We start from the raw sequence: 26464 nt of genomic DNA on the forward strand, positions 1-26464 counted from the left end.
GTGTGTAAACCTTTTCTCGGGGTTTTATAATATAAATATAATATTTGTCCTTTTGTGATTGCTTTATTTCACTCAGCATAATGACCTGCAGATTCATTCATGTTGTGAGATGTTTTGCAGACTCATCATTATTCTTTATTGTTGCATGGTATTCCATTGTGTGTATGTACCATAATTTACCGATTCATCTGTGGATGGGCACTTAGGTTACTTCCATTTTTTTTGCTGTTGTGAATTATGCTGCAATGAACATGAGTGTGCATGTGTCTATCCATGTGATGGCTCTTATTTCTCTAGGATATAGTCCTAGGAGCGGGATTGCTGGATCATATGGTATTTCTATTTCTAGCTTTTTAAGGAGGCGTCATATTGTTTTCCATAGTGGTTGTACCATTTTAAATTCCTGCCAGCAGTGCATAAGAGTTCTGATCTCTCCGCAACCTCACCAACATTTTTTATTTTCTGTTTTCTTGATTAGTGCCAGTAATATCAGGGTGAGATGGTATCTCACTGTAGTTTTCATTTGCATTTCTCTAATGGCTAATGGTGGTGAGCATTTCCTCATGTGTCTATCAGCTGACTAGATGTCTTCTTCGGTGAAGTGTTTGTTCATATCCTTTGCCCGTTTTTAATTAGATAATTTGTCTTTTTGTTGTTGAGGTGTTGAAGTATTTTATAGATTTTAGAGATTAGACACTTGTTGGATATGTCATAGCCCCAAAATTCTTTTCCCAGTAGATTTTCTTTTTACTCTTTTGGTGCAGTCTTTTGATAAGTATAAGTGTTTGATTTTTAGGAGCTCCCAGTTATATAATTTATCTTCTGGTGTTTGTGCATTGTTAGTTATGGTTTGTATTATATTTATGCCATGTATTAGGGCCCCTAGCATTGTCCCTAGTTTTTCTTCCATGATCTTTATTGTTTTAGTTTTTATTTTTAGGTCTTTGATCCATTTTGAGTTAGTTTTTGTTTATGGTGTGAGGTATGGGTTCTGTTTCATTTTTTTACAGATGGACATCCAGTATTGCCAGCACCATTTGTTAAAGAGACTATCTTTTCTCCATTTAATGGACTTTGGTCCTTTGTCAAAGATCAGCTGCTCACAGGTGGATGAATTTACATCTGGATTCTCAATTCTGTTCCATTGGTCTATGTGTCTGTTGTTGTACCAGTAGCAGGATGTTTTGACTACTGTAGCTGTATAGTAGGTTCTGAGATCAGGAAGTGTGAAGCCTCCTATTTTGTTCTTTTTCTTCAGTAATATTTTGCTTATCCTGAGCCTCTTTCCTTTCAATATGAAGTTAGTTATTAGTTTTTCCATCTCATTAAAGAATGCTGTTGGTATTTGGATCAGGATTGCATTATATCTGTAGATTGCTTGGGGTAGGATTGACATTTTCACAATGTTGAGTCTTCCTATCCATGAGCATAGTATGTTTTTCCATTTATGTAGGTCTCTTTTAGTTTCTTGCAATAATGTTTTATAGTTTTCTTTGTATAGGCTTTTACGTACCTGATTAGATTTTTCCTTAGTATTTTATCTTTTTAGGGGCTACTATAAATGGTATTGTTTTCCTGATTTCCTTTTCAAAGTTCTTTTTGTTGGTGTATAGGAACCCAACTGATTTTTGTATGTTGATCTTGTATCCTGCTACTCTGCTGGATCTATTAGTTCCAGTAGTTTTCTTATGGAATCTTTGGGGTTCTCTATGTATATTATTATACCATCTGTGAATAGGGATAGTTTCACTTCTTCCTTTCCAATTTGGATGGTCTTTATTTATTTTTCTTACGTTATTGCTCTAGCTAGGACTTCCAGTGCAATGTTAAATAGGAGAGGTGATAAAGTGCATCCTTGTCTTGTTCCCATTCTCAGGGGGAGTGCTTTCAGCCTCTCTCTTTTGAGAAGTTGTTGACTGTTGGTTTTGTACAGATGCTGTTTATTATGTTCAAGAATTTTCCTCTTATTCCTATCTTATTGAGAGTTTTTATCAGGAATGGGTGTTGGACTTTATTAAATGCCTTCTCTGCATTAATTGAGATGATCATGTGATTCTTTTCTTTTTTTCTGTTTATTCTGTGGATTATGTTGATTGAGTTTTTAATGCTGAACCATCCCTGCATACCTAGTATGAATCCTACTTGGTCGAGAAGTACTATTGTTTGGTATGATGCTGAATCTTACTGGCTACAATTTTGTTGAGGATTTTTGAATCTATGTTCATGAGCGATATTGGTCTTTAATTTTCTTTTTTTGTGGTGTCTTTGCCTGGCTTTGGATTAGGGTTATGCTGGTTTCAGAATGAATTCAGGAGTATTCCCTCCTTTTCTGTGTTCTGAAATTGTTTGAGTAGTACTGGTGTGAGCTCTTCTTTGAATGTTTGGTAGAATTCTCCAGTGAAGCCATCCAGGCCAAGGCTTTTTTTTTTTTTTTTTTAATTACTTCGTCAATCTCTTCTCTTGTTATGGGTCTGTTCAGATTTTCTATCTCAGCTTGTATTAGTTTAGGTAGGTAGTGTGTTTCTAGAAATTTGTCCATTTTCTCTAGGTTCTCAAATTTGTTAGAGTACAATTTTTCATAGTATTCTGTTATCATCCTTTTTATTTCAGTTGGGTCTGTTATAATGTCCCCCATCTCATTTCTTATTTGGGTTATTTGTCTCCTCTCCTGCTTTTCTTTTGTCAGTTTGGCCAATGGTTTTTCAATTTTGTTGGTCTTTTCAAACAACCAACTTTCGGTCTTTTGAAATTTTTAATAATTTTTCAGCAAGGGACCTATACTTTAATTTTGCCCGGGCCTCCCAAATTATGTAGCCAGTCCTAGCCCTGGGGTATATAAAATAAATGTTAAATGTGGCACTTGCTCTTCAAGAAGGTACTGTTTAGAAAGAGAAACATATGCACATGTGACTGATACATAATAGGATATGCAGTTCATGACACTGCTGGGTCATAAAATGAGTGGTACTGTCAATAATACTAGATGTTTCAGAAAGGAGGATGTTCCCTTAGGAAGACAGGAGAAGCCTTAGATGGAAGTAGGGCTTGTTCTGGACTTCATAGGACACACAGGAAACACCAGGCCCAAGATGAGGCAGGGAGGGCATTCTAGGTGCCAAGATCAGCAAGGACAAAGATTTGGAGCCAAGAAGGATAAGCCACATGGATGCCAGTGGGGCACTGTTCTAACCAACAGGCTAGTGGGGTGGAAGGATATGTTTGGTTTAGATTATGGATGGTTTTACAAACCCAGTTAGGCAGCTTGCACTTTATTCTGGAAGCGGAAGTGTTTTTGTTGTGGACTGGTTTGCTTTTATATTTGTTTACGGTCAAAATACCCTACAGAGGGCTTGGGAAAAACCTAAAAAAGGGAAATAAAATAATCATGAGCTGATCATGTTGGCAGAAAGATGGAAAAGGGGCTGATGAAAGAGACACTTGACAGGACTTAGTGACTGTTTAGATATGAATTGAGAATTTACTATACTCTAGCACAGTAATAGGTGCTAAGGTTTTAAAAAGTTCCCACCTCCATGTGCTTACAGCTTAACTGGGGTATAATTAGGCTACATGAGGGGTAATAGAGGTGTGTGAGAGCACACAGGAGAGCCCCTAACCCACATTTGGTGGTAGGGAAGGCCTACTAGAGGGAGTAGCACCATCTAACCTGAGTGCTGAAGGATAAGGAAGAGTTAGCCAGCTGTAGTGAATGCTGTTGTGTCCTGCCCAGATTCCTTTTACCAGCAGTTGCCCCATTTTCCAGTTGCTATAACAGTTGGCTGCTAACAAACATCCAGCTCACAGCTGCCTCCTTCTTGGGAATCTTGCTCTCAGTCAGATGGGAGGCTATGCTATGCAACCCCTAGCAGATTTCTGTCAATGACTAATCGACTCACTACAGTAAACCAAAACACCCACAGTGGCCTTTCCTTTGCCATGTGGTTTCATGTCTCTGACTGCCCATGTTGCTCACTTTTCTTGGAACAACCTTCCCATCTGTCTTGGCCTGGCTAACTTATCTCAGGCATCACCTCCTCCAGGAAGCCCTCCCTGAACCCATATGCAGCACCAAGAATCCCTCCTCTGGATTCCTATCACTCTCTATACAAATCTTAGCACTTATACGGTATGTAATTAAAATTTTATGTTTAAATGCTTGCCTCCCTTAGTATAATGCAAATTACCCAAGGGTAGGAACTGTATCTTGTTAATTTTTCATCCCCTAGTCTGTAGCATGGTGTTTGGCACAAGGCAAGGGCTCCATAAATCTACGCTGGCCCTAAAAGTCCTCACTTCTTACCCCAGCACAGGTTGACACTGAGGTGGGGATGAGAGATGTGGAAGGAAGAAGGGATGAGACGGTGTAATTGTTGTACCAGGCCATTAGCCCTAGACAACTTAATAGGTACTGATTCTGTGGTTCCAGCCAGAGAAAAAGGGCCTGTGCCTGCAGCCTGAATCACAGACTGGTACATGAAAATAACTTTGAGAAACTTCTAATCCTGTTGGTTCCTAACCTGACCTAATGAAATCCACACTAAGGCTGCTTAACCTAAATGGAAGAAATACTGGATTCTGTTCCTCTTTTTTTATGAGTTCCTTTGCTTTTGATGGTAACCGTATCATTGCATCATGGTAACACTGTTTTATCGTGCATTGATAAGAAACTTGAGTCAGCAATGATATATGTCTTTGCAAAATGCAACTGGGGAAGGGAATTAATTATTACTTAATAAATATGGTTTGAGAAACAAAATCTTTCAAAATACGGGATCTAGCAGAACCTGGTTGAAGCCAGACTTAATACTGTGTTTTCAGCATACTGGAAAATCACCATGTACGTCCATTCTGGAATCGGTAATTTCACTGAGGCATACAAAGCCTAGAGACCAGTGACACCTTCACTCCACAAGCCCTTGTTCCCTATTCAAAGTCTCTTATGCAAGAGCCCTTGGGAAATGATTAAACAAACACACACACATGTGAGACACCTGTGTTCCTCGCAGAGCAAAGGAAATGCACTGTCATTGTTACCACAGTAACGGTGTAATATAATGCTGTCTACAGTTTATTTTAGCCACAGCACTTATTTTAATAGTTTTGCAAATGACTTTAGTCCTTATATTTCAGAATCATTAAGGCTATGAAGAGATCACATGAATCTGATTATTATACTTTATTGCATTTCATAAGAGAAGGTATATGCCACACTGGGTATGTATAAATGTAGGTGTTTGCAAAGCGTTTGGGACATATCCCTCAGGAATGGCAAGGGTCCACAGTATTAAAGGGTCTGTGGTAATAAAAAGATTAAGTTCCACTACTCCATCTCAAAGTGCTCATTTCACAGATGAAGAGACAAAGGCATAAAAGAAGCTGGTTAGCGTTGAAGCTACAATTAGAACCCAGAGTTATTAATTTAGAGTCAAAAACTACTTCTACACTGTGTGAATGATAACTAGGGCTGTCACCTGTAGAGATCGGCTGAAGAAAAGTCAATAGGAAATAATTGCAGGGGGAGATAAAATATCATTAATGAAGTTCCACCTTGTGGATTAACTGTGGCAGGTTTTTAATCACATAATTGGTCTGCTGCCCCAAACCATCTGTCCTGTTCATAAATCGACTCTCAAAAAATATTTTCCTCAAATGAATGAAAATTATTTTTCTGGGCCATCTCCTATTTTACATTTTTTAGAGAGTTTACTTTTGCTGACTTCAAAGAGATCCTGATGGTCTTTGACCCTACACTTATCAGAGTTATTATAGCCACTCTTAATGCTATTTTTAGCCTGTGGGAGTTGGCAGAAATGATGGGCCCCATTTAGTTCATTATTCATTGGTGAATTGGTGTATTTTTGGTAGTCCAGTGGTTCATGATTGAATGGTTTTGCTTTGGAACCTATGTTTAATCTTACGAAGATACTGAACATGAGTGATAAAGTCCCCAGAGTGATGAATAATCCTATGCTGTACTGTTATGGTACATAATTTACAAAGGCAGATGATATTTGGTATATAAAAAAGGATAGAATAAGTGCCCTTCAAGACAACCATATCAATTAACTGATCCAGTCACTCACTTTAGCAGATTAGCTTCCCACTCTTTTCAGGGCCTTTATTAGCACAATGAGTCCTTTTAAAATGTTCTGTATTTGGTTTGGGACATCTCCAAAATTCAAGGACCCTGAAGTACTTGGAGGTTTTCCAGAGACCATCACTGACAATGATTAAAGGGAATGGGAAATGGGAGTGTTGAGCATAACATGAAGAGAAATTATTTCCAGGATGGTAAATAACTGCTGTTTTTCTCTATAAAGGTCAAAACAAGAAGAAATGGGCTCAAATTACAACCAGTAGCATTTAGCCTGGACATAATGCACAATACCCTGGCACTGGTACAAGCACGCATAGGTGCCGTTGAAGTCCCTTCCTTAAGTATATGTGGTGGGCAGAGGAAATATGGCCAAGGGATTAAAGCTTATATTATCCATCAACTCAAATTGTATCAAGGAAAAATGAAATTACAGCTGGAATAAAGAACATTAATTAGGCAAGAGGGAAAAGGAGGCAATAGCAATCAGACATCAGATTGAAGAGAAGTCAAATATATTTTGAAGCTGTGCTGGTGGCATCAAAGCACGCAGCCTTGAAGATTAAATGCGCTCAGAATCCAGCCATCTTGTTTTATTTGCTGTTTTAAATCTCTCCCCTGGCCAACTAACCAAGATTGATTTATTGAAATTTAACTTCTTTCAAATTGTCCCTTCTCATAAGGTCTAATTAACAGTGTAATGAGATTTTTTTTAAAAAGGGAGGGAGGGGAAGTTGGGGTCTGACACCTTTCCTAGGCCCAATTCCAGAGAGTTCACTGAGAATGGCTTCTCTTTTCTGTAGACTTTTTATTAGATTCTAATGGAAATCTTCACTTGAAGAAGAATTATGGAACAGTGCATCTCAAACTTTCATGCGCATACAAATCACCCGGAGCTCTTGTTAAAATGCAGATTCTAATTCAGTGGGTCTGGGGTAGGGCCTGAGATTCTGTATTTCTAACAAGCTCCCAGGTTGCCCATGCTGTTAGTCCAGGGACCACATTTTGAGTTGCCACGCTCCAGATTGGCACTGTCTAGTGTGGACAAACTTGCAATGTGGCTAGTCTGAATTTAGAAGTGAAATAACTGTAAAAGAGACACTGAATTTTAAAAATTGCATGAAAGCAATAATGTAAAATATCTCAATAATTTTTAAATTAGTTGCATGTGCAAATGATACTTTTTTTGGGTATTGGGTTATATAATATAGGTTATTAAAATTAATTTCACCTGTTTCATTCTACTTTTTTAGAAAAAAGGCTACTAGACAATTTTAAATCCCATACGTGGTTCATATTCTATTTCTATCGGACAGTACTACTTTAACTTCATATACAAATAGATATAGATGATACATTTAAAGCTATACAGGATCATTTCTGGAGGTCCTTTAAAGATCAAGATGTTTTTGGCTTTGGAAAACTCACATAGTAATGACATAAGATGAGAAATACCCTCAGTTCTCAGAAAAGGAGACTCCCTTGGCTAAGCTAGATGGAAAGCAGTGTTTTCAGGTAATAAAATGTGTGAGACCTGGGGCTCCATGGCACCAGTGGACCAGCTCGTTCTCTCTCTCAATGGTCTCGCCGAGCTCAGGCGGCCAGTTGCAGTTCTGTTCTTGCTCCATGAGGAAGTCCACGCTCTGCCACACCAGCTCCTGATCTGAGGGCTTGAGGTGCTCATGGTAAGAAAGAAGCATCTGGAGAATGGATGACAGACCATGAGCTGCCCCTATATTAACACACAAAGCATAATTAATTCATGCAATTGGAAGAAGAGCCAGTTTGATTTAGTGAAAAGACAATCATAGGATTAAAAAAAATTAACGGCAATATTACTTGAAAGCACATATGTTGTCATTAGATGCTGTTGAGTTGATTTTCAATTCATAGTGACCCCATGTGACAGAACAGAACTGCCCCATAGTGTTTTCTAGGCTGTAATATTTACGGGAGCAGTTCTTTCTCTGGTGGAGGTGCCAACTTTTGGTTAGTAGCTGAGCGCTTTCCCGTTGCGCCACCAGGGCTCCTTGAAAGCAATATAGTAATATAATAATATTGTTGCTGAAAAAAGACTTCTGAGGAATGTACTTTAGAGCAAGAGTCGGCAAACTACAACCTAAAGGCCAAATCAGGCCCACCACCTGTTTTTGTAAATAAAATTTTATTGGAACACAGCCACACTCATTCATTTACGCATTATCCATGGCTGCTTTCACACTACAATATGGCAGAGTTGAGTATTTACAACAGAGACTATATGGCCTGCAGGGTCTGAAATATTTACTATCTGGCTCTTTACAGAAAAAGTTGGCTGACTGACCCCTGCTTTAGAGAAGAGCTAAAAGGAAGAAATTTCTCTAATTAACATATCAATAGTTTTTATGAAAACAATTCTAAAGTGCTGGAAAATAATTCATTCTAGTATCCTAAATAGTCATTCATTCAACAGATAAGTACTGTTTTAGGTGCTGAAAATAGAGCAGTGAACGAACCAAACTAAATCCCTTCTTCTGTAATGTTAGACACTAGTAATTGAAATTAATTTACTTAATCCTTCATATTTAGCACATATGTGTTGGGCATTGTCTAAGCCCTGGGGATATACATAATGATGAATACGGCTCAGCCTATACCTTGAACGGGGCCCTGGTGGCGCAGTGGTTAAGAGCTACGCTGCTAACCAAAAGGTCGGCATTGGAATCCACAAGGTAGTCCTTGGAAACCCTATGGGGCAGTTCTTTTCTGTCCTGTAGGGTCGCTAGGAGTTGGAATCAATTCAACAGCAAAGGGTTATATATATAAATATAATATATACATATTTATATATGTATATATATATACCTTGAAGACCTCCCCATCCAGTTCATTGTAGAGAGCCAGACATACAAATAAATAATTAGAATATGAGGTGATAAGTGCTCTATGAGAGATGTGTACCAGGAACTAAAAGCAAAATGAGAATGGAAAACTTAACTTGGCCTGGAGGGGGTGTGGGGTGAAGGAGGGGGCCACTGAAGGTTCCACACAGGTAGTGTCATCTTAGCAAAGTTTGGAAGAATTCCTAGGAGTTCCAGCAGAGGGTCGCATCAAGTAGATTCTGACTCATAGTGACCTTATAGGGCAGAGTAGAACTGCCCCATAGGGTTTCCAAGGCTGTAATCTTCACGGAAGCAGACTGCCACATCTTTCTCCGGTGGAGAGGGTACTGAACTGGTAAAGGCCTGAGCCTGACTTAGTAGAAGGAGTTAGCTTAACAAAGGGAAAAGTCGGCCCAACCTCTGTAAGAGTTGTCATTCATTCTCAATTAGTAGAATCCTGATTAGTGGGTGGTGCTGGGTCGGGGTCAATCTAGTCTGAGGGTTTGCTCTTTAAATGCAACTCTGTATGTGTTAAGCTTTCTCTTTGCACTCAGGCACCTTTTACTTTGCCATACTCTTGAACGCTCAGAAACAGCCTCATAATTGTATTGGGTCAAAAATTCTATTCTTCTTAAAAATTTAGACTTTCTTTCACTGGGTTTGAAATTTTTAGAAAAAAAGTTTGCTTTCTAGGAAAATATTTATGCATTAGACAGGAATCAGCTTGGTGCTATCTATGTAAATGGCTAGAATGTTAATTTCTCTAAAGATCTCGAAAAATGCAAGGCATAGCTCTACTAGGGGCAATAGAGAGTTTACTGTCAGTGCCTAGTCTACCACCTCATTCACACTCACCATTCTTGTCTGCCTCCTACCCTCAGCACCTATGACTCTGCCTGAGGCTTTCTCTGGTCATAAGAGTGTGCCCAGACCACAGGGGCAGGGCCCAAATGCTAGGGGATTAACATATCTGGGAGCAGCTCTCCACCTATAAAGCAGGGAGTTGGTGAATGAATATCCTAGCTTCCTCATTCCTTGGATGGGGACAATTCTGAGGTACGTTCTATACAGTCTCTCAGAGTCCCCAGTGAGACTGAGCCTCAGTTGCCCACAGTTGCTCATTAGTACACCTTCCCTGCCCAGTTTCCTTACTCCTCTAAATCCTCTATCAACATTCTGGGGTCATCTCTCTAATAAACCATTTACACCCAAATCCTTATCTCAGAGTCTGCTTCTGGGGAAACTTAGCCAGGAACTTAATGGTTCTTGGAGAAAACGCTCAGGGAATTGCTGAAGTTGTTCATTAGTCATTTATTCATTCATCTGGGCACCCCAATATGTGCAGGCTCTATAGTAAAAGTCTAGGGATTGCAAAGATAAATGAGATAAAGTCCCTAACCTAAAGGTGCACAAAGCTTGCTAAGGCAGTTGGACAGGTAAGCTACTAATTATAGCGTGATGTGACAAGGACTCCAATAGAAGTGTGGGCAGGGTGGTGTGTTGCCCAATTTTGCTTCAGGGGAAAACCTGAAAAGTGTGAGTGTTTCTCCAGAAAGGGCTTGACAAATCCTTTTTCCAAAAGCACAGAAAGTTTCTCAGCAAATCTGATATTTGAGCAGAGTCTTGAAGTCTAGGTATAAGTATTATAGATGAATGAAGGGGTGGGGTGCGAGATACTCTTGGCAGAAGGAACATGCACAAAGATACAAAGGTATGGGAACATGTCACTTCTTGGACACTGGGCTGGACAGTTCCAGGAAGGAGAGAGATGAAACCTAAGTCTGGAGCAGGGGGCAGGTCTCTGATCATAAAGGGCCTTGTAAGCCTTGCTCGGGAGAGACGGAGACCCACTGAAGGACTCAAAAAAGGAGTGACTAATTTACCCTTTATATGACTCATATCTTAAAATCAGTCATTGTGATTCAGTAGTCTGTTGTTAATCCATTAATATAAACTACTTGAAAAATGTTAGTGGCTGCATCCTATTTACCTGCTCAGAGGCACTACTTGCAATGAGTGTGAAAACTGCTCTCAATATTTCAGCAAATTTAGGTCAATGAACTCACAATCCAAAAAAAAAAAAAGGATTTTAGCTTCTAGTGAAAGTTAATAATTGTTAACAATAGCTACATTTCTGTCAGGTAGACGATGAAAACAGATATTAAATTGTGATTTGTAGTATCTACCCAACAGGTTGGCAGTTTGAACCCACCCAGCGGCTCCACGGGACAAAGGCCTGGCAATCTGCTTCTATAAAGATTACAGCCTAGAAAACCCTAGGGGGCAGTTTTACTCTGTCACATGGGTCGTTATGAGTCGAAATCAACTCGATGGTGCCTAAAAATAACAACAATATCTATCAATATTTATTTTTAAGGTATTTAAATGAGTAGTGATAACGTATGTCAAAACCAAAACCTCAATCTTCACTCAACGTTAATATTAGACACCCACTTCATCCTATAGGTCTTTGCCAAAACTTTTACTCACCCAAGTATTCAGTTCCATAATAAGAATACATCAGGGGGAATGGTTTTCTCTTTTTTATGGCATACTGCTTCCCAGAGTCCAGAATCGCCTGGCAAATTGATTTGATCTGCGCGGGGGTCAGCACCTGAGTAAGGAAATCAAGAAGCAGAAGTCAAAGCAGCATATTTTTTTCCCCTCAGATACTAGATTTTCTTGCTTAAAAAGTCAGCATATCCCTAGAATCCTTTTCCTATGTGATAATGCATTCCGTAAATAAGCTTAGCTGACCATAAAACACTGATCCTCCTTTTGTTACATTTATCTACCCGCTTCAGAAAGTGTGCTGTTTTGATGGAAAACACACACTTTTACTGCTATAGGCTGTTATAAAATGCAAAGACCACCTCACTGCTGGTATATCATTAATCCTTGCCACAGGACCAAGAAATTGCTCCAAAAAGAATAAATGGCGCTGCTAACCGATCATGCTTAACTAAGCTGTTACTCACAGGGTATGGTGCAGGTCTGGCCCAGATAACTGGCCTTCGATTTGAATCATTTAGACTGTGCTTATAAAGTCATAATTCTTAGGACAAGCTGCTGCATGACAGTCTCACTCTAGCCTTTTGCATTCCCTGAATGAAATCAAAGTCCAATAGCACCAACACAAAATAACGTGTAGCATCAAAACGACGCTGAAGAGATAATGGCTAAAATGCAATGACTTGCAGTCTTCCATGATTTATTCAACCTAGCTACAGTCCGCCATGGGACTGTAGAGATTAAAACAATCTTGAGCCTACAAAGCATCATTGCATTTATTAGGATTCTGCTCAGTTTTGCCACGTGTTCTGCCTCCCACCCTTTCTCAGGGCAGATTACATGCTCTTTGGCACACTCCCCATATCACCATGCCTGTTTCTCTGGTATAGCACTTATCACCTGGTGTTCTGTGTCTATCCCTCTACTATGAGTTCTTTGAGGGTAAGGACTGTGGCATCTCATCATTTTGGTATGCTTGACGACTAATATAGAATCTGAAAGGGCCTTTGGCAACTGATGCATGAGTAAATAAACTGGTATGAGGAGTCCCTGGGTGGTGCAGTTAACTTGCTCAACTGCTAACCAAAGGGTTGGAGGTTCAAGTCCACCCAGAGGTGCCTTGGAAGAAAGGTCTGATGATCCAATTCTGAAAAATCAGCTATTGAAAACCTTATGGAGTGCAGTTCTACTCTGACACACATGGGGTCGTCATGAGTTGAAGTCAACTCTAGGCAACCGGTTTGGTTTTAACTGGTATGAAAAGCAGAACCCCCTCCCCCTTTCCTCTTTCTTTTATTCCCTCCCTGCCTCCCCTTCCCTCCTTTCATGATTATTTCTTAAGTCCCTATTATATGCCAGACAACCCAGGTCTAAGTCCTATAGATAGTACAACGAACAAGAGAGATAAGACCTCTGCTCTCATGGAGCCAACCTTCCAAAAAAGCAGACCTGCTCGGGAAAAGTACTGGTCAGGTTAAAAAAGAGAGAGAGAGAAAAGGTCACCTGAAGTTCAGCCTTGGTTTGGATGAATGAATCTGGGATCAAAGAAAAGTCCATTTGATTTTGGCCTGTCTTCTAAGACTCACACATCCAATTTTCCTGCCAGATAGCTCACACTGGACCCACCAATTCCTTTTGAAATAAGATTTTACTTTCTCTTCGTTTTCCATCTCCGTTTGCTCAGAACCAAGTATGCCACGGCTTTCAACTGAAATTTCCCCTTTTTTAGCTATCTATATTTGTCTCTTGAGTTTATTCTTCCTTTGTGCATAAAGTTCCGGAAGACCCTATCTTCCCATGTTTTCCCATTGCTGTTTAAGGGCGCTGCCTCAGGTCTTTTCTTAGCTTAACAGTAAGTTTCTCCTAAATGATGTCCTAGTCTGATCTATTCAAATTGCTACCCAAAACTTCGTCCACTATTGAAAACACTGTACTGTTTGTGCTTTTATCAATACCAACCGATCTTAAATTTAGTCTCACTCTACTTAAAATCTTGTGTCCTTAGTCTCCTATCAACCCTTCCATCCTAGCCCACTCTCAGCAACCTGCCAAGAACCTTGACAGGCATGCACTTAATAGGACTCTATCCTGGTACCATCCCATATCTTTCTGGGAATGTATCTTGCTCTTTGATTGTACTTAGGTCCTGTCTGCCCAGTACTGATCATGAATTCATATGATACAGGTAGTTTTTGTGGTATGAAAAGGTCACTGAATTTTCAGGGTTATGTATTCATTTGAATTACTAAAATTCCCTGTTTGGCTTCAGTGTCTGCAACTGAAAATTGGCTCATTCTTTTCTCAGTTGAACATTTATTCTTATATTTTCTTTCTGTCTGTGTGTGTTTGTATGTTTGCATGCTGTTTTTGACCCCCTAAAAATCAACTTACATGTGATTCCACCCCCTTTCTTCCCATCTCTATTCCACAGCTTAGAATAGGGAATACATTTATAAAATATTATTTCAAAACATCCCCTGGTCATGCATCAAGTCTGGGTGGTTTCCTCTTATCTCTCAGAAACACCATGAAAAACAAAGAGAAACCAGTGCTTGTTCAACCGGATAGAGACCAGTTATGCATGCAGTTCTTTATCTCTGGGAGCAGAAGAGGCCCTACTCTTGGGTTTACTGATCAGCAAATAAAAACTGAAAACAGTGCTCATTACAAGCGTGTGTGGGGAGGGGGGTGAGTGAGGAGGAGTGTGCTCTTTCTTCTTCCCCTGAACAAACAATACAGAAAGGAGAAAGGAGATGAGACACGAGAGGCTGGGGTTTGCTCTTGTCCTCTAGTTTATCATCTTTCTCAAACATCCCTCCATTCCTTGCTCCTAGCACATGGGAACATGCACATGAGGACACACACTACCTATAATTAGATGGCAGGTCAAACATATGCCTTTGAACATCTTGCTTTTGAAACACTCTGAGAGGCCTGAGAAGTGAGGGAGTTGTATTTCAGTAGGGAGGAAATTGATTGAAGATGGCAGAAGGGGGCTCCCTACCCTAGGCCTTCACCAAAACATACCCAAATTCCCTCTCCTGTATTTGTATCACCTAAGGTCTATGCAAGGAGCCCTGGTGGTGCAATGGTTAAGCGCTCAGCTGCTAACCAAAAAGTTGGTGGTTCGAACCCACCCAGCAGTTCTGCTGGAGAAAGACCTGGCAATCTGCTCCTGTAAAGATTACAGTCTAGAAAATCCTATAGGGCAGTTCCACTCTGTCTCATAGGGTCATTATGAGACGATATTTTGGATAGATTAGGTTCTTTAAATAAACTTTTTCTACATTGAATTAAAATAAATGAAGATATCTCTAAAATACAAAGCAAGTCTGTGGTGGTTTGGTTTAAACAAAGTTATGTTAGTTGAATTGATTCCTTTCACTGATCCACAACTAGGGGTGTTTGTTGTGAAATACTCCTATCAGGCTGGCTTCTCGGTATAAAGAGATGAGAGAACAGTAAAGCACATGCTCTGTTTCTTGGCCCTTCCTGAAGGTCATGCTGTGTCTGAATCACTCCCTGTAGAGGAGAGATGACCTTCATTAAGAAAATGAATGAAATGGACCAAGCCACAGAACACTTGGCTCCCCAAAGACCTCTACCCAGGGCTGTCCTGCCCACAGCTATATTTCTTTTTCTAGGCATCAAACACTCAAACCTGCCCCTTCCCCATTAACATTGATTGAATCTGAAAGCTGTGCTTTCCCCAGTATCCTAAAGCATGCTATGCCAAATTCCTCTTCTCAAGAATTTGAAATGTATGTTTAGAAAAAAGACGAAGCTTTTGGTAATAATGGCTGATGCTAAAGGTTGGTTGGGAGGTAGAGCCCATGCACAAGCTGAGGGTAAGAGGTACAGAAAGTGGGAGTAAGTAGGAGCTGTGAGGGAGAAAGACAGAATAAACTACTCAACAGTGAGAGGAGGATGGAGCAGATACGCAATGAGAAACAATTATAGGAAGTTAGAGAAAGGTAGCTGGTCCTTTGTTGTTTTCGTTGTTAGCTGCCATGGAGTGGATTCCAGCTCACGGTGACTCTGTGTACAACAGAATGAAACATTTCTTGATCCTGCATCATCCTTACAATCGCCAGCATGTTTGAGTTCATTGTTGCAGCCGTTGTGCCAATCCATCTTGCTCAGGATCTCCCTCTACTTCACCAAACATGATGTTTTCCTCCAGCGATTGATCCCTCCTGATGATGTGTCCAAGGCAAGCAAGTTAGACAATGTTCTATTATGATCCATAAGTTTCCATTGGTTAATTTTCAGTAGATCTTCAGGCCTTTCTTCTTAGTCTGAAACTTTGCTGAAACCAGTCCAGCATGAGTGACCCTGCTGGTATTGGAAATACTAGTGACAAAGCTTCCCAGCATCATAGCAATACACTAGCCACCACAGTGGATAAACGGACAGAGGGGTGGTGGAGCTGGTCCTTATAGCTCCCTTAGTTCTTAACAGCTTTAGGGCTACCACTTCAATTCCTGACCTCATTTCCACACAATACCTACCACCATTTCCCTGCTCCCACCCAGTTCTCAACCAAGAAGAAAACCAAACCCATTGCCATGGAGTCAATTCTGACTCAGAGCAAACCTATAGGACGGAGTAGAACTTCCCCACAGGGTTTCCAAGGGGTGCCTGGTGGATTTGAACTGCCGACCTTTTGGTTAGCAACCGTAGCTCTTAACCACTAAACCACCAGGGTTTCCAACCTATTCTTAGTCACTTAAAAAAGTCTCAGTTTCCCGTAAAAAGAGCCTAACTAGAATAGGCAACAATATAAAGTCAATCATTTCATTTTCCACCTCTCTCATCCCTCAGATAAACACACCCGCTTTGCTATTTACCATGATAGGTTATAGATTTTCCTTTCCACCAATAACAAAGATGCCAGTACCTAAGGTACATGATAGGGACCCTAGTCTTGAATTTTCTGTCCTCAACCTCTGTCATAAGCCCATTTGAGACATCTGATATTTGAGAGATGTCTGATCCTCAAAGTGTGGTCTGTGGACCAGCAGCATCAGCATCACCTGGGAGCTTGTTAGAAATGCAGATTCCCAGGCCCACCTCAGGCCTACTGAATCATGATCTACATCTTAACAAAATTACCAGGTGGTTTGCATGCATGTGAAAATTTGAGAAGCACTGGTTTAGAAAAGTCACCCATGAATTTTTAAACTTCTTCATGCATTGCCCAATATTAGGTTAAAAAATCCAAAAGCCAAACCCATTGCTGTCGATTCCGACTCATAGCGACCCTATAGGACAGAGTAGAACTGTCCCATAGGGTTTCCAAAGCTGTAAATCTTTACGGAAGCATACTGCCATATATTTCTGCCACAGAGCAGCTGGTGGGTCGAACCTCCGACCTTCGGTTAGCAGTCGAGCACTTTAACCACTGCACCACCAGAGCTCCAAACGACACTGGTTTTCCACAGATTTGTTTTGTTTTCCAAGTATGATTATATCATTGCCTTGGCTTCTATATGAAGAAAAGGTTGATAGAAGAAACAGACAAATTTTTGCAAAACTGCTATTGAAGATACTGCTCACAGTTTTCCACTGCCTCTATATAAAGGCACAAGTGGTAAGCTCCTTTTATTAGCTCACCTAACAAACTGATAAGCTTTGTTTTATCATATAGAGGGAAGAGTTTCATCTTAGTCTTGAGGGTCAGGAAAAAACCAAGAACAAACCCATTGCCGTCAACTTGATTCCAACTCATAGCAACCCTGTAAGACAGAGTAGAACTGCTCCATAGTTTCCAAGGAGCAGCTGGTGGATTTGAACTGCTGACCTTTTGGTTAGCAGCCAAGTTCTTAATCACTATGCCATCAGGGCTTCTGAGGGCCAAGAAGCAGAGTTAATTCCTGCATTTATTCAGTAACTTTCTTTAGCCCAGGGGTTTTGCTATACGTAACCATTTTTCTTTCTATGCTTTAATCACTGGTTGAATTGGTTAATAGTTTCACTATATTCATGCATTTTAATGGTAAATTGCCCCAAGTATTATTTGAAGGTAGGCAGAGCATAAGTAAAAATTTTTAAATTTTAGGGAATAGGGATCTTGAGGTGGCAATTTACTGAATATGATTTTTTGGTGTCAAACTACAGTTCTCAAGCTGACCTGACAGCTAATCCTTGAGGAGTCTGAAACAACTGTCAGGAGATTCCGGACTTCCAACCCTAGGTCTGGCTCAGCCACCACCACCATTATCAAGCAGTAGTCCAAAATGTCCTGAGAATGTGACTGTCCATCTTGATAAAGAACAGAAAGTCACTCCAATATTATGCTAAACACATACATAACAGAGTAAGAATTGATACTAACTTAGATGTTTTCCCTCAGCAATTCATTTCACTTCAATCCTTTGTCCCACCATTCTGGTAGTAGCAGAAGCTTCTGCTTAGCAAAAGAAGCAAGCCATTTGACTACCCAAGAATTGAAAGCCAATTGAAAATTGGTCTTTGATTTCCATAGACAGTATATATTTTTTTTTGTACTTAAGAAGAAGGCTTACAGAACTAACTAGCTTCTCATTAAACAGTACACATATTGTTTTCTGACATTAGTTAACCAACCACATGACATGTCAACGCTCTCCCTTCTCGACCTTGGGTTCCCTATTACCAGCTTTCCTATCTTTTCCTGCCTTCTAGTCCTTGCCCTTGGGGTGGTGTGCCCCTTTAGTCTTGTTTTGTTTTATGGGCCTGTCTAATCTTTGGATGAACGGTGAACCTCAGGATTAACTTCATTACTGAGCTAAAAGGGTATCTGGGGGCCATACTCCAGTCTCTGTCAAGCCAGTAAGTCTGGTCTTTTTTTGTGAGTTAGAATTTTGTTCTACATTTTTCTCCAGCTCTGTCTAGGACCCTCTATTGTGATCCCTGTCAGAGCAGTCAGTGATGGTAGCTGGGCACAATCTAATTGTATTGGACTCAGTCTGGTGGAGGCTGTGGGCATGTACAGTATCTTTGAGGAAAAAGGCTTTTGAGTTGTTAGGGCCTGGGTGTTTTTGGTACTTGAGGTTGATACCAAACAAGTGCATTTATAGGATACATAGAGTCAGGATGGAGAGAAAAGCTGGTCAAGATAGGAGAGGAAACAGTTAACCTGGAAAAGAAACCAGGAATTTGAAAGTTGGTATGGAGTTTCAATTCTTAAGAGAGAAACTATTGTCCCCTGGAAAAGTTTGGGGGTCTACGGGTAGTAAGTATATGTGCCCCCTCCTGCCTAGAACTCAAGGAGATTACACACTCAACAATATGTTCCTTGCCTCAGGGTCCAAGATCAGTAAAAGAGAAATGGCTGCATAGCATGTTCCGCATGAGAGAGCCTGAGACAATCTTGAGTTTCCTGTGGGCACAAGGGTGGAGCAGAAAAGCATCCCATGCCCCAAAATAATTTTTAAAAATTAGTACCAGTCCAAATTATTTCAAATAAAAAATTTAGAGATTTTTTTTTTGGGTACAAAGCCAATATTTACAATGAGTTAGATTTTTACTTTTGATGGCTCTTTGAGGTTGTGGTCCAGTTGGAAACCACTTTCCATCTTGAGAGAGGTGGCCAGATGGGGTCCAACAAGAGAAACTTACAGGGAAGAGGCAGGCCTTTCAGAAAATCTCTGAAGTAGGTGGAGATTTTCTTAAGGGCTGAGAAGAGACAAACTCAGAGGAGCTGCTTTGAGGCAGAACATTGTAAGAAGAGAAAGCAATGAGGAGGCCTGGACAATGAATAAGGGGAAGAACTGATGCCTTTGAATTATAGTGTTGACAAAGAATATTGAATACACCAGCATACTGAATATACTAGAAGAACGAAAAAAATCTGTCTTGGAAGAAGTACAGCCAGAACCCTCCTTAGAAAGTGAGCATGGCAAGACTTCATCTCACGTACTTTGGACGTGGTATCAGGAGGGACCGGTCCCTGGAAAAGGACATCATGCTTGGTAAAGTAGAGGGTCAGTGAAAAAAAGAGGAAGGCCATTAACAAGATGGATGGACACAGTGGCTGCAACAATGGGCTCAAATATAGCAACAACTGTGAGGATGGCGCAGGTCCGGGCAGTGTTTCGTTCTGTTGTACACAGGGTCGCTACGAGTCGGAACCGACTCAATGGCACCTAACAACAACAACAAGGTAGCATTAAAAGGGAAAACTTTCAAGGAGGAAACAGATCTTGTTAAACTGAACAATTCGGTCAGTTAATGTTTCGTTAGTATTGTGCGCAAAGCCTGTTCTAGGCACTTTGAGGGACATGTAATCTTAATAAGGAGACTAAATAAATGTGTGAATTATTTAAATAATGAAACATTCAACACATGCTTGAATTATAAAAGTAGTGACCTATAGCAGTAAGGTGGAAGGGGTAAATATTGGAGGCTTCAGATAGGATGTGGGATATGAGCGGAGCTTTGAAGGACAAGTAGGAAGTGGATAAAGTAGGGAGAATGGGGCATTTTAAGTTGTGGAATGATGGGGAAAGCCCTGTGTATTAGGATGGTACTTGTTAAACTGCAGTTACACACAAATCACCTGGGAATCTTGTTAAGATACAGATTCTGATTCAGTAGGCCTTGGGTGTATGAGAGGGGAGAAGTCTACCTTTCTAACAAGCTCCCTGGTGATGCTGATGCTGATGCTGATGCTACTGGTCTATGGATCACACTTGGAGTAGCAAGGGATTATGGGAACAGGGAGGCTAGTTGCAGCAGAGAATTTCTTTTGGGAAGGGTGAGAAATTAGGCTGAAGGAACTATAGGAAGTTCTCAAAGACTTTCAAGGAAGGAAGAGGAAGAACCAGGTAAGAATGTTGCACATCATGATGTAAATGATCAGATTATCCAGAAAAGAGAAGCAGCAACAATAGGAAATTCTCCTCCAATGTGCTCCGTGTAGGAGAAATGTGTCCAGAGTTAGAAATTCCAGTGGGAAGCTCTCATAGCTAATGTAGCCAGGTTTGTTATTTTTTTAATTAGTCTACAAAAGGGGCACTTGTGCTGGTACAGAATGAGCAAGTCCCTTCCATCTGGTTTTCCTGATGCCCCCTGACCATTATTATACCTGGCTCTGAAGAATGGGAGGCAGATTACTCTAGTTGATGATTATCTTCCAGTCATTAAGGTGACTCAGCAGGGAATTTCACTTCTAAGCATTTGGTCCCAGATACCATTTCACAGTTGTTTCTTTTGCTGTTTCATGTCAAGAAACACAAGCCAAGAAAACACTGGAAACCAGAAAAGACAAACAGGTTTTACCCCATTCTTCCAGACTGACTGCTGGCTTTAAAGACTTATTAAAAGTGCCCTTATAGCCCAGTCTGAGCCAAGCATCACTAGATGATTTCATTCCGTGTTTTCCTGTAAGACACTAAATGTCTTAGAGCCTGAGCTTCTTTATCTGCTCTACAAAATAGGAATTATAATACCTGCTCTACCTGTCTTCTCAGGTGATGGTGAGAGTCTTACGAAAAACCGGTTCCTAACTTAGGGCTGCACACTGCAATCACCTGGAGAACTTTAAATCTGACCACATCCTAACCCAATTACATCATACTCCCTGGGCTTGGGACCCAGGCATCAGTATTTTTTTAAAGCTCCTCATATAATTCCATAATGCATCCAAGGTGAGAGCCACTGCCATGAAATATTGAATTAATGTGAAAATGATTTTAAAAGGAAAGTAATAATAATATGATGATGATAATGATGATGAAGGAGAATGAAGAGGAGGAGGAGAAGAAGAAAGAGGAGGAGAAGGAGGAGGAGAGAGGTAAAAGGAAGACAAGCACAAGATCTCCTACATGTAGAGAAATGCCTTTGGTCTGAGTCATGAGGAGAGGAAGGGAAAAACTGGATTTGCACATGAATGGACATGCTGGGTCAGGCAGATAATCCATTGAACACCATCCAGTATTTCCAGCATAGGCACCAACACATGTTTTGTGAGAAGGTAATGAAGAAGCCACAGAACACAGCAGACAGTACACTGGACTAAGAATCAGTAGATCTGGGCTTGAGATTCAACTTCACCAGACCTCAGTTTCTTCATCTGTAAAATAAAAGGGCTGGACTAAAATCTGCCCACTAGGTCAGTGCTTCTTAAATTTTAGTGTGTCTAAAAATCACCTAGCAATCTTGTTAAAACACAGATTCCCGAGCCTTGTCCTCAGAGAGTCTGATTCAGTAGTTGTGGTATGAGGCCTGAGATCTTGGATTTCTAACAAGCTCTTAGGTGATGGTGATCTGGTCTGGTACCACCCACTGAGCACCACTCCAAACTCTATGGTTCTCTAAAGCATTGGATGACTCTGGCTCTTGAACACAAAAAGGAGGCATATCATGGTGATCAAAAACATGGCCTTTGGGGTCAGATAGACCTGAGCTCCAAACTTAGCTCCACCACTTACTAGCAGTGTGAATTTGGGCAAATTACTTATCTTTTTCAAGCCTCCATTTTCTCATTTGTAAAAAGTAGCAGTAGTAAGACCTACCTCACTGGATAGCTGTAAAGATTGCATTTAAGGTATTTAGCACAGTTCCTGGCATAAAGCACATGCTGAATGCATGTAAGTTATTGTTAAAAGGGGCATCTGAAGCCCAATCATGGCTCCACCCCCCACTATTCAGCACAATAGGCCTTAGAGGTCTGTGCTCAGGATGTCTCTCATAAAATAATCCTGCTATTGCCTACTTCATACCCCCTCTCTTCCCACCCAAGGACCAGCTCAGGTCAACCTGCATTGTAATGTATGGCCCTTCCTGCCTGCATATTTACTTTTCTTTTCTCATCACCACATTTGCAGCCTTCACCGTCCCACTTTCCCTCCCCAAAACCACATTCCTTTGCTCTTTCAAAATACTTCTCAAGCTTATCTAGTTTCTAGACAAGGCTTTGTCACTAACTTGCTTTGTAACTTTAGACAAATCAAGTAACCTCTCTGGACCTCAGTTTCCTTATCTGAAAAAACACGTAGTTTGACCGAGGAGGTCTTTAAAGTGACTTTCATCTACAATATTTTGTTATTTTGTGATTCAACACTTAATGACAACTATTTACAGAGCTATATATACATATTTGGAGGAGTCCTGGTGGTGCAGTGGTTACGAATCTGGCTGCTAACTGAAAGGTTGGCAGTTTGAACCCCCTCAGCCACTCTATGGGAGAAATATGTGGCACTCTGTTTCCATAAAGATTTACGGCCTTGGAAACCCTGTGGGGCAGCTCTACTTTGTCCTATAGGGTCGTTATGAGTCAGAATTGACTTGATGGCAATGGGTTAGGTTTTTTTGTTATATACATATTTGGGCTATAATTCTGGAATGTGAATGTGACTTGTGTTTCAGTGGTTTCATTTCTTATAGGGTAGGCAAAACGTCCCTTTGCAATGAAATTGTAGGGCACTTTTAAATTGTCCTCTAGTCTTGGCATTTTATTTTATCTAGATGCATATTCTTTTGTGTACTTTCTTCCTAGTAGAAAGCTTAAAGAACTAGGATGTCTTTTTAGCCTCTTGGCATTGGTTACTTGAAAGTCAGGAGCAGAGGCCTAACTTGAGGGAGGGGGTTTGGAAGGCAGGTAGGGCCCCATGCCCTGCGCGCTGCTTGAGGTGGGGGTGCCAATCAGCAGTTTCTACTGGCCATAACAGTTTCCGTCGATAGCTGTGAGAGATCATTCAGCCATTTAACACTAATTGCCCTAGGCACTATTTTCTGTAGTTTAGGCCCCATCAAGAATCTTAGGTCTCCTGACGCCTCAAAGTGAATTGCTACATGTTTTAAAGACTGGATGTATAGGTGACCATTTTACATCGAACACTCCTCTAAGCTGTTGTCAAATGAATATGTGATCGGAGTATTCTCAAACTGTGTTTAAACAAGCATTTTTCAAATGCCTGCTGGGTGCCTGGCACTGTGCTAGAGAGTATAAAAATATAGAGACGAGTGCAATGTAACCCTACCCTTTAGGTACATAGTAAATGCCTTTCTTATTTGGAAGGCCAATTCTGATTACATATTTGTAGCTTACTCTATTAGTTACCTACTCAACATTGATTCTCCTCATATTCCTTGCTTTTGTTGTTGTGTACCATCAAGTTGATTCCAACTCACAGCAACCCTATAGGACAGAGTTGAACTGCCCCTAGGATTTCCTAGGCTGTAATCTTTACAGGAGCAGATCATCAGGTCTTTCCTCCCACGGAGCTGCTTGTTGGTTGAACTGCTGACCTTTCAGTTAGCAGTCAAGCACCAGGGCTCCTTATATTCCTTGCTAATCCATACCTGTTGTGGTCAAGTCAATTCCGACTCACATGGTGACAAGTGTGTCTGGCCCTAGGTGATAAATTGTTTTTAGCCTCAGCTAATCATGACAATCCTATTGCCCCTTGCCAGATACTCAGTTCTCAGCCTTCCTTGTAGGGTTAGCCATGTGGCCTCGTTCTGATTAATGGGGAAATCTTCTTGGAAAGCTTTTTGTTTCCAAGATAAAAATGAAATAAAATGGATGGACACGGCTGTTACATTCCTCTTTCTGCTGCTTTGAATGTAGATGTGAGGTCTGGAGCTGTAGAAGCCATCATGCATCTTGTGGCAACGAGCATGTGGATAAACGGATAACATTCAAAGAATGATGGAGGATAAAGATCGAAAGATCCTCGTTTTCATGGACATCACTGATCATCTGCACAATATGTGAAATTACCTATCTCCAAACTCTTGTTATAAGAGAAAAATTAACCCCTATTTTTTTGAGTCACTGTTAATTGGGTTACTTACAGTCAAACTTACATCAAGAGGGCAGTCATAAAGTACCAACATAATCACATTGCTAGCATTCATTTCCCTGTAAAGCAATTCTGTGCCCACTTGCACATCTATTTCCTTGGAAACCTCTAGCTACAGAGCTCTTTAAAGCGAGGCTGATGGTCTGAGGGAGCAAATTCAAGTGCAGTTCCCAGTTCTGGATGCACTCCCAAGGTTGCAATTGATTTTTCTTGTTAAGTGCTATCTTAGAGTCCAGGGACAACACACTGTCACCTCGGCTGCCATTGCCCTGTGTGACCTCTTTACCTCCTCCACTTTTCCTGCTCCAGGTCAAGGACAATGGACACTCTCCAATCTGCCACCATGACAATGGATCCTCAAATCCTCAAAGTACCTTCGGGAAGACAGAGAAGAGGTCCATGGGAGCCTCACCAACAAGCACTGTGAAGCAACTATCTTCTTTTCCAGGAACCACTATCCCCTCAACTTAAGTGACTGTATTATGTACTGCTCACCCTGTGACCTTAGAGAGCTAGTCACAAAAATGTTCCTGGAAGAACAAAATCTGAACAATTTGGACACTTTAAAGCTCTGTAACTCTTTCACGTAGAAGCTTTAGACAGAACAGGTTGGAAGGGTTTCTTTTGCCATGTTCTTTGACAGGGGCCTGAGGGATTGATGGATGAAGGCTCTTCTAGAATAGGTAGTACATGTAGGAGGGAAAGCAGAGAGTCTTTAAAACCCCTTATATCTTATTTATCCCCTAGTGCCTCAAAATATATTTTAATAAATAAATGTGTTCCTTGGGCTAGGAGAGGCAATGTGGTATAGTGCTGGGTTGGCCACGAATGGCACAGTCTCTGTGTGCAAAACAAAACTTAATGCTAAGGCAGTGGGGCAGGGAGAGGGGGTGGTAACCATGGTTGGGAAATTCAGAACTTCTGGCTTTGTCATTATATGGCACTGGGCAAGTGATTTAACCTCTCTAGCCCACCATCTGCATCTGTATAATGAGGTGGCTGACCTAGGTAACTTCCCAGGTTCTTTCTGGTTCATGATGTATATGATTTATTAATGTATATCATTTTTCCATTCCTCCCTTCTTATTCATTCAGGTATTAAAGGAATACTCTGTATGATTGTGTCCAAAGCAGTTCTGTTGCATTGACATTGTTTTCAGATATTTAAAAGGGAAAACGATTCTGATTTCCTTCTTTTTATTTTTTTCCTGGTTTCTTTTAAGTAACAGTTTTAATCAGGGATCTTTAGGAGAGCTAGATTATAAAATACAGATAGAATCACTTTTTATATAAATGACAAATTGAAAAAGGAGATTTGAGGTGATATGAGCATTAAGGCATGATGAAGAGGCTGCTATCAGCATTCCCTGACTGGAGCCAGAGAGTCTTGAGAAGCACAGATCTTCTGTGGCTGGCTTCATTTTTCATTGTACCCCTAGAGGAAGGGGAAAGGAGTAGAGAATTTCAGGAGCTATGGCTAAAGAGGAGAGAAAAGTGAAGTATATTGACACCTTCACCCTGTTAAAAGCAAGAAGGTCCCCAAAGGCTCTTCCTCAGATTTGAGCCTTGACAAGTTCCAAGTGGTTGTTACCAAGTGAACAAAGCTGGGGAGGCTTCTGGTCTTTAAAACGGAAGCTGGGATGTGCAACCGGGATATATAATCACTACTGAGTGAATCAGGATTTGTTACCTTGTAAGTTATTCTGTAAATATTTACCGAGCCCTACTATGAGTCCTGGTGGCGCAAATGGTTAAGTGCTTAGCTGCTAACAGAAAAGTTGGTTTGAACCCACCCAGCAGCTCCATGGGAGAAATGCCTGGTGATCTGCTTCTGTAAAGATTACAGCCAAGAAAACCCTATGGGACAGCTCTACTCTGTCAAATGGAATTGCTATGAGTTGAAAATTGACTCAACAGCACCCAACAACAACAACTATGGATCACTAGAAGGCAGTGGTCGTTCAGTGGTAGAATTCTCACCTTCCGTGTAGGAGACCCAGGTTTGATTCTCGGCCAATACACCGCAAGCACAGCCACCACACATATGTCAGTGGGGGCTTGAGTGTTGCTATGATGCTGAACAGGTTTCAGTGGCACTTCCAGACTAAGATGGACTAGGAAGAAAGGCCTGACAATTTACTTCTGAAAAATCAGCCAATGAAAACTCTATGTAGGCGGGGCCAATATGGTGGAGTAGTCAGATGCTT

At 40.8% G+C, this 26464-nt stretch overlaps 1 protein-coding gene across 1 annotated transcript in view; it reads right to left on the minus strand.

Moving 5' to 3' along the window:
* Positions 1-26464, minus strand: part of LANCL3 (LanC like family member 3) — a 168134-nt gene that overhangs the window by 25435 nt on the left and 116235 nt on the right. The window contains exons 2-3 of the mRNA XM_004376944.2: positions 11446-11569; positions 7629-7826 (exon numbers count right to left, since the gene is read on the minus strand). Coding sequence (XP_004377001.1) covers positions 7629-7826; positions 11446-11569 — 322 coding nt within the window. The remainder of the gene's footprint in view (positions 1-7628; positions 7827-11445; positions 11570-26464) is intronic.

Source organism: Trichechus manatus, unplaced genomic scaffold, assembly GCF_000243295.1.
Source record: "Trichechus manatus latirostris isolate Lorelei unplaced genomic scaffold, TriManLat1.0 scaffold00046, whole genome shotgun sequence".
NCBI classification, from domain to species: domain Eukaryota; kingdom Metazoa; phylum Chordata; class Mammalia; order Sirenia; family Trichechidae; genus Trichechus; species Trichechus manatus.